The sequence below is a fragment of the Gekko japonicus genome, unplaced genomic scaffold, assembly GCF_001447785.1.
Source record: "Gekko japonicus isolate JY-2015 unplaced genomic scaffold, Gekko_japonicus_V1.1 scaffold321, whole genome shotgun sequence".
Classification (NCBI taxonomy): Eukaryota; Metazoa; Chordata; class Lepidosauria; order Squamata; family Gekkonidae; genus Gekko; species Gekko japonicus.
Genome location: NW_015169181.1, coordinates 149,978 through 158,148, shown reverse-complemented (window position 1 = coordinate 158,148; position 8,171 = coordinate 149,978). Strand labels below are relative to the sequence as shown.

Genomic DNA, 8,171 nt, shown 5'->3' with positions numbered 1-8,171 from the left:
GGACGGGGGGGGGGGGGGTTTGTTTGAATATCCTATAAGTCAGTGACCATCATATTACAGGCCATTCCTAACACAAGCTGTACATGAGTTCCTTTAGTACTGGATATAACCAATAAACACTTATCTTCAGAAGAAGCCTGAGTGTGTGGTGTTACCTGCCTAAAATTCCTGACACCAGGCCTGCAGCCAGGATTTTTTAAGTCGGGGGGCATTTAAATTTCTTAGGGGGCCCACTGGCTAATCAAATTACAGGTAATTTAATTCAGTTTCTGGGGGAAATAGAGAGGTGGTGTCTGGTTCCACGTGGCCACCGTAGCTGGCCCTTCGTACCAGACAGTTGCGTAGGAATACTTGGCTCCTTCCCCACACCCTCTGCCACTGCTCAGGGGCCCTTGGCTAGATGGGAAGTCCTGGGGCCTCACCAGTAAGTCGGGGTGTGTGTGTGGCTAGCCTTGAGATGCCCTGCTGCAGCTACAGGCCTGGACCTAACACAATGAGACCATGCGCCTCCTCCCCACATAAAACCTCACTACCTCTAAGGCTTTAGAAGGAAAATATAGAAAGATACCATATGAAGACAGGTGCTGTCCAGCCTCTGTGGGAGAAGTGGAATCGATGTTCCACATGTTCTTTCGCTGTCCTTTTCATCAGGTTTATAGGGATAAGCTTATTGCCTCCTTCTTGGATAGGCCAGCACTTGATGCAGATAGTGCTGATCTTGTTGTTGTTCAGTCGCAAAATCGAGTCCGACTCTCCGCGACCCCATGGACCAGATCCCGCCAGGCCCTCCTGTCTTCCGCCGTCCTCTGAAGTTTGCTTAATTTCATGTTCGTTGCATCGATGACACTGTCTAACCATCTCACCCTTTGTCGTCCTCGTCTTCTTTGACCTTCAATCTTTCCCAGCATCAGGGTCTTCTCCAGTGGGTGCTCCCTTCTCATTTGGTGGCCAAGTGCTGATCTAGAGAGACTTTCAATAGAGGGAAATCAGCAGATCTCCAGACAAATAGCAAAATTCTGCTTGCAACTGGTAAAAATTTCACAATAAGAAGCAGAATTTGCCTCCTTTACCTTTTGCCTGACTCATAAGTAGTTTAGTTTTAAACATCTCATAATTATGTTGATATCATGGACTGTTAAACTTTTCTCCTTTTTAACATTTTAATGATTTTAAGGTTATATGTTTGTTTTTAGAGCTGAAAGCTAATTTGCTTGTATTTAACGAACATGTAATATTTTGATAAATGGCCTTTGACCGCAAGTAAACATCATTCATTCAACCTCACCACTCTTTAAGATTAGATGGACAACCCCTGCTCCAAACGACCACTCCCGGGGCTAAACCAAGGCTTTTCTGGTACCGCTCTGGGCCATTCAAGACTCCCTCCCTCTTTGGTGGACTTGCGAAAAAGCAAAAAGCTATTGGGCTGAGATACATGCAGATATGGGAAAAAATGTAAAATGTAAATTTAAGAAAGAACCGGAAATGCTACTTTTGGGACTCAAAATGGAGGAAGTTAATGCGGCAAAAAGGACACTGATGTGGTACATGATCACAACGGCCAGAATGGCGTATGCTCAATGTTGGAAGCAGGATAAAGTGCCTGAAGTTGGGGACTGGATTAAGAAATTACTTTTTATGGTTGAAATGGACAAATTGACAAGGAAACTTAACAATTTGGAAGCAGAAGACTTCATTGCAGACTGGAAAGATTTTAAAGACTACCTGGAAAAGAATTGGGATGTAAGGGATAGTTTATTTAGCTTTGACAATTATTGAAAGTTTAACAGGCATTAAAAATAGATTAAGATATAAAACAAAAAATGGAGGGAGGGAATAGATATGTGTAAAGGGAAAAAAATGAAGAAGATCTAAGAAATGAGTAGGAGGTTGGAGCACTGTGGGAAGCCGCACATGGGGGGGGGGAAGGGAGGAGGGTAGGATGTATAAGTATAAAAGTTTGTGACTTATATTTGACTTTGTTTGTTATATCCTAATAAAATGTTTTTTTTAAAAGACTCCCTCCCTCTTTAGCAAATATGCGCCTGCTGAAGTGAGCTCCGACACCCAAAAGCTTTAACTAGAATTCTTTTTTGGGTCAATTTTTAAGGAGCCATTAAATTCCCATTCCATTAAACCCCTCCTTTTTAACACGTACGTATTCGTTATTAATTCGTTTTATTTAAAACACTTATTAGCCAACTTCCTCTCTCGCAGAGCTCAAAGCCGCTTACAATATAAATAAGATGGATATTAAAAAATATATATAAACAAAACAGTTCTAAAAACACACAAAAGGTCACAATTTAAAAACTCCAATTAGGGCTGCCAGTGATTAAAGACTAAATCAGTCAGATGCAGTCCTGGGTAAAACTGTCTTCAACGGCCTCCTGAACGTTTTGACAGTCAGAGGAACAGGTGGAACCTCCCTGGGGAGGCTGTTCCATAATCGTGGGGCTGCCATCAAAAAAGCCCTCTCTTGTGCGCCCACCAGAAGAGCTTCTTTGATGGGGAGGATAGATAGGGGGTCCTCTCCCTGCAGTCTTAATCCCTGGGCCAGAAAGGAGGGGGGAGAAAATGCCCCAGCCCCAAGCCATGCAGGACTTTAAAGGACAAAATCAACACCTTCCACTGGGCTCTGGAGCAGATCAGTAACCAGTGTAATTGCTGAGGACATATGCTGGCCCTGACCAGCACCCTAGCTGCAGCATTCTGCACTAGCTGCAGCTTCTGGACACTCTTCAAGGGCAGCCCCAAGTAGAGCCAATTGCAACAGTCCAGTCCAGATATAACTAAGGCATGGAGCTCTGACTGACCCAGGAAGGAGAAGGAGCAGCTGACACATCAATTCAAACTGGGTGAAAGAACTCCGAAGCCGCTGCAGCCACCTGATTTTCTAAGGTGGCTACTGTGTCAAGAATAGGGTTGCCAACCCTAACTTGGGAAATTCCTGAAGATTTGGGGGGGTGGAGATCTCAGCAGGGTATTGTGCCATAGAGTCCACCTTCCAAAGCAACCATTTTCTCCACTGTAGTCATGACATCAGTTGCAAGTCTGGGAGATCTCCAGGCCTTACCTGGAGGTTGGCAATCCAAGCAAGCTGCTCTTCCGGGCTGCAAACCTGCCTTTTCGAGGAGAGCATAACCCCCTCCAAGCCAGGAGAGATCCGAAGTCCTTGATTGCCTTTCTACTAACCCAGAGAACTTCAGCCTTGTCAGGATGAAATTGCAGCTTGTTCACCCTCATCCAGTCCATTATGGGCTCTCCTTACTGCCGGAGCTCCGCTCCTGTGTGCTCCCGCAGGAAATGACCCCCGGGTATCACCCCCATATTGGCGAATCCACAGCTCATACCTCTTCCTGATGACCCCTGCCAATGGCTTTATAGAGAAATTATTAAACAGCATGGGGGAGAAGATGGAACCAATGCTCCCACTAAGCTGTGGAGTCTTGTGAGCAAAAATTCTGCTTTGTGAGCTACCAGCATTAAAGTTGTGGGCGGGGGATTTGACTGCTGCATAAATCAGTTTGATCTGGAGCCCTCCTTCCTGAGCGAAGACCAAAATCTGTGAGCCGGAGGCTAAAAACATGTGAGCTAGCTCACACTAACTCAGCTTAGAGGGAACATTGGATGGAACCCTGAGGCACCCCAAAGGCCAAGGGCAGAGCAGACATCTCCCAACACTACCTTCTCACCTCCCATATTATATTAGTCCCTGTTCTCCTGTGTACACAGGGTTGAGCTCGGATTGTCTTGGAAGTACTGCTGGACTTCATCCTCACCTCTCTTTGTTAACTCTTGCATTTACGTGCTAATTTGCCACCATTCGTTGATCTTACCAGCCACCTGGTCCAATTTCAGCTCTGCATGTGCATCTGGGATCTCAGTGGACCCTCCTAATGGCTGCCACCCCACCCCACACCACCCCACCCTCTTTTTTCCTGTAAGCAGCCCTTGAGGCGATTTAATTCCAGTTTTGTCTGAAGTGTGCTTTGAATAAAACTTTGTTGGTCTTAAAGGTGCCACTGGACTCAAACTTTGTTCCCACCCAAAGTGTGTCCAAATTCGCACCCACCACCCTCCTTAGAGACCAACCATTTTCCTCCAGGTTTCCGAAGCCAAAGCCCACTTCCTCAGGTTGGTAGTCAAGGCCGGGTGTAAGCAACATATTAAATATAATGGGGGGGATTACTTCAAACTAGATATGCCCCCGGTCAGTGTTCCCTCTAAGCTGTAGAGTCTCGTGAGCAAAAATTCTACTTTGTGAGCTACTGGCACTAAAGCTGCGAGCAAGCGATTTGGCTGCTGCATAAATGAGTTTGCTCTGGAGCCTTCCTTCCTGAGCTGAGACAGAACTGTGTGAGCCAGCGGCTAAAAAACTGTGAGCTAGCTCACACTAACTCAGCTTAGAGGGAACACTGCCCCCGGTGACCCCTTTCCAATCTAGCAAGAACCCCCCGACAAAATCTGTGAACAGGTGAAGGCAAAGAGAAGCTGAAGAAATCGACCCTCCCTTCTTAAAGCAGATAGTGGGGCTGAGAGAGCTCTCCCAAGAACTGCGCTCGAGAGAACAGCTCTAAAAGAACTTATGATGGACCCAAGGTCACACCAGCAGCTGCATGTGGAGAAGTGGGGAATCAAACCTTGTTCTCCCAGATTAGAGTCCGCGCTCCTAACCACTACACCAAACTGGCTCTCCAAATTTACAAATTACACCAAATTTCCAAGAAGTGGGTCCTGTAGAGTTACTGAGACCACAAATAGATCCAGATGGGGTAGCCCTGTTGCTCTGAAGCAGTAGAACAAAGTTGGGAGTCCAGTGGCTCCTTTTAAGACCAACAAAGTTTTATTCAAGGTATAAGTTTTCATGTTTGCACACAAAAGCTTATATCTTGAATAAAACGTCGTTGGTGGTCGTCTTAAAGGTCCCACTGGACTTCAACTTTGAGACTGCAAGTGTAAGTCGGTTTAACCATGCAAGCGGCCTGAACACGGCTACCCACCTGAATCTGTTTTCAATGGACAATGTCAGGGTTCTTTTTTCCTTTCCTTTTCTTTAAGTAACTATTTGGGATTCCTTAGGCGCATCAAGGAGCTGGGGTGGCTCAAGTGGTTAAGATGCTGAACTGCAGGCTGTGGAAGGTCAGTAGTTCAGCAGTTCAAGACCCAGGTGCCGCAAGACGGGAGAGCTCCTGTCTTTAGTTCCAGCTCCTGCCAACCTAGCAGTTCGAAAGCAAGAAATTGCAAGTAGATAAATAGGGACCACTTCGGTGGGAAGGTCACAGCGTTCCGTGCGCCTTGGTGTTTAGTCATGCCGGCCACATGAACACGGAAACGTCTTCGGACAGCGCTGGCTCTTCGGCTTTGAAACGGAGATGACCACCGCAACCCTAGAGTCGGACTCGACTGGCTTTCGAGCAAGGGAACCTTTACCTTTACCTAGGCGCATCAAACACAATTACCTCCGCCGAACAGAAGGGGGGGGGATTTTAACAGACTAACACCACACACACACACACACACACGCTCTGGAGGCTCTTTGCATGAGCAGGAGAGGACGCCTTCCGGGGAGCGAGGCCCATTGACTAGCCCTGCCTAGGCTCCTGAGTAGACCTCTTCGGGACGACTCCCTGCCTCACGGAGGGAAGCCGCACCCCTTTTCCCCACAGCCGCCGCCTCTACCTCTCCATATCCGGCCTTGCTGCCACTAGAGGCCGCTCGCCTCTCCCAGGCCCGGAAGCCACGCGGGGCCGGACTGGGCTGTCCTTTCGCGGAGGGAAGATTAGGACCACCGGTGGGGGGGGGGGCGCCTCGACCCCCGCGCCTTCCCCGGGCAGCATGAGCGAGCCCCGCCTCTTCCGAGGAGGACCAGATAGCCCCGGAGACGGTAAATGGGGGGAGGGGGAGGGGCGTAAGTCTTCCAGTGTTCCCTCTAAGCTGAGTGAGTGTGAGCTAGCTCACAGTTTTTTAGCCTCCGGCTCACACATTTTTGTCTTCGCTCAGGAAGGGATGGGCTCCAGAGCAGACCCATTTATGCAGCAGCCGAATCACTGGCTCACAACTTGAATGGCAGTCGCTCAGAAAGTAGACTTTTTTGCTCACAGGACTCCACAGCTTAGAGGGAGCATGGGTGGGGGGCACGATTGAGGTCCATCATTTGTGGGTGGGAGAGGTTAAAAGGGGGAAGGGGTGTTAGTCGCAGGAGGCTTCTCAGCCAAACAATCCGAATTCTCTTTCAAGTAGTGACTCCTTTCCGGTGTGTGTGTGTGTGTGTGTGGTGTTCAATGTTCCCTCTAAGCTGAGTTAGTGTGAGCTAGCTCACAGTTTTTTAGCCTCCGGCTCACACGTTTTTGCCTTAGCTCAGGAAGGAGGGCTCCAGAGCAAACTGATTTCTGCAGCAGCCAAATCTCTCGCTCACAACTTCAATGCCAGTCACTCACAAAGTAGAATTTTTGCTCACAAGACTCCACAGTTTAGAAGGAACATTGGTGGTGTTAGTCTGTTAAAATCCCCCCCCCCTTCTGTTCGGCAGAGGTAATTGTGTTTGATGCGCCTAAGGAATCCCAAATAGTTACTTAAAGAAAAGGAAAGGAAAAAAGAACCCTGACATTGTCCATTGAAAACAGATTCAGGTGGGTAGCCGTGTTCAGGCCGCTTGCATGGTTAAACCGACTTACACTTGCAGTCTCAAAGTTGAAGTCCAGTGGGACCTTTAAGACGACCACCAACAACGTTTTATTCAAGATATAAGCTTTTGTGTGCAAACATGAAAGCTTATACCTTGAATAAAACTTTGTTGGTCTTAAAAGGAGCCACTGGATTCCCAACTTTGTTCTACTGCTTCAGAGCAACAGGGCTACCCCATCTGGATCTATTTGTGGTCTCAGTAACTCTACAGGACCCACTTCTTGGAAATTTGGTGTAATTTGTACATTTGGGGAGCCAGTTTGGTGTAGTGGTTAGGAGCGCGGACTCTAATCTGGGAGAACCAGGTTTGATTCCCCACTTCTCCACATGCAGCTGCTGGTGTGACCTTGGGTCCATCATAAGTTCTTTTAGAGCTGTTCTCTCAAGTGCAGTTCTTGGGAGAGCTCTCTCAGCCCCACTATCTGTTGTGGGGAGGGGAAGGGAAAGGAATTGTAAGCCACTCTGAGACTCCTTTGGGTAGTGAAGGGCATGGTATAAATCCAATCTCTTGTTGTCGTCTTCTTTTAATCGACTTTTCTTAACTTGTTTTGTTAGCTGCTGATCTTGTACCAGTATCAGTTAATTTTCACTTGCATTATTTGCTAATCGGTTTGAGCCTCTCTGACCTTCCGCACCATCCAGTATGTATAACAGTGAATTCTGTTGATTTATGATGGGTCACGCACCTAACCTTTCTACATCAGCTCTTCTCTTTTTCTTTTACATTGAGATTTGTTTACACCAAGCCTTCACCTTGTCAATCTACCCCGTCAGACTTCCTGTTATGATTTTTCCATCAGGTATTTATTTATCTGACAAAGCAGGCTGTGACTCATGAAAGGCCATATTAAAATAAATTTAGTCTCTAACGTGACACTGGCCTTTTCTTTTCCTTCATATTAAACTAGGGAAAAGGCTCGTTGTGGAAATAAATCCAACGGCCTCTAGAAAGAGGCTCTGGGCGGGTGCCTCGGCCTTGGACACTCAGTGTCAATTTGCTGTGGCGACCTCAGCAGGGTATAATGACACTGAGTCCACCATTTTCTCCAGAGGAACTGATCTCTGCTACCTAAAGAACAGTTGTAATTCTGAGTGATCTCCAGCCATCACCTGGAGACTGGCAACAATGGGTCCCCAGAAGGGAATGGTTGGTTTGGAGGGTGGAGTCTATGGCTTTGTACCTGTCCGAGGTCCCACGCCTCCTGAAACCTCACCCTCTCCAGACTCCATCCCTCACATCTCCAGGAATTTCCCACCTGGAGTTGGCAACTGTATCTCCTTCCCAGCCAATCATCAGCCTACCTTTATTTCCCCCTCACTCTTCAGCTTTCCACCCCCACACACCTGCAGCCTCTCCCGTGCTCTGAAACCCTGACTGCTATGTCACATTGGCTGTCATAGGGGGGCCACCTCAGCAGCATATAAGGATACAGAGCCCACCATTTTCTCCAGGGGAACTGATCTCTGCCATCTGGAAAGCAGTT

The 8,171-nt window shown here is 47.6% G+C and overlaps 1 protein-coding gene across 1 annotated transcript in view; it reads left to right on the top strand.

Annotated features, from left to right (window-relative positions):
- The first annotated feature begins 5,838 nt into the window (after nt 1-5,838).
- The window catches only part of TMC7 (transmembrane channel like 7), a 23,148-nt gene continuing 20,815 nt past the window's right edge, over nt 5,839-8,171 (top strand). Inside the window, exon 1 of the mRNA XM_015416105.1 lies at nt 5,839-5,887. Coding sequence (XP_015271591.1) covers nt 5,839-5,887 — 49 coding nt within the window. The remainder of the gene's footprint in view (nt 5,888-8,171) is intronic.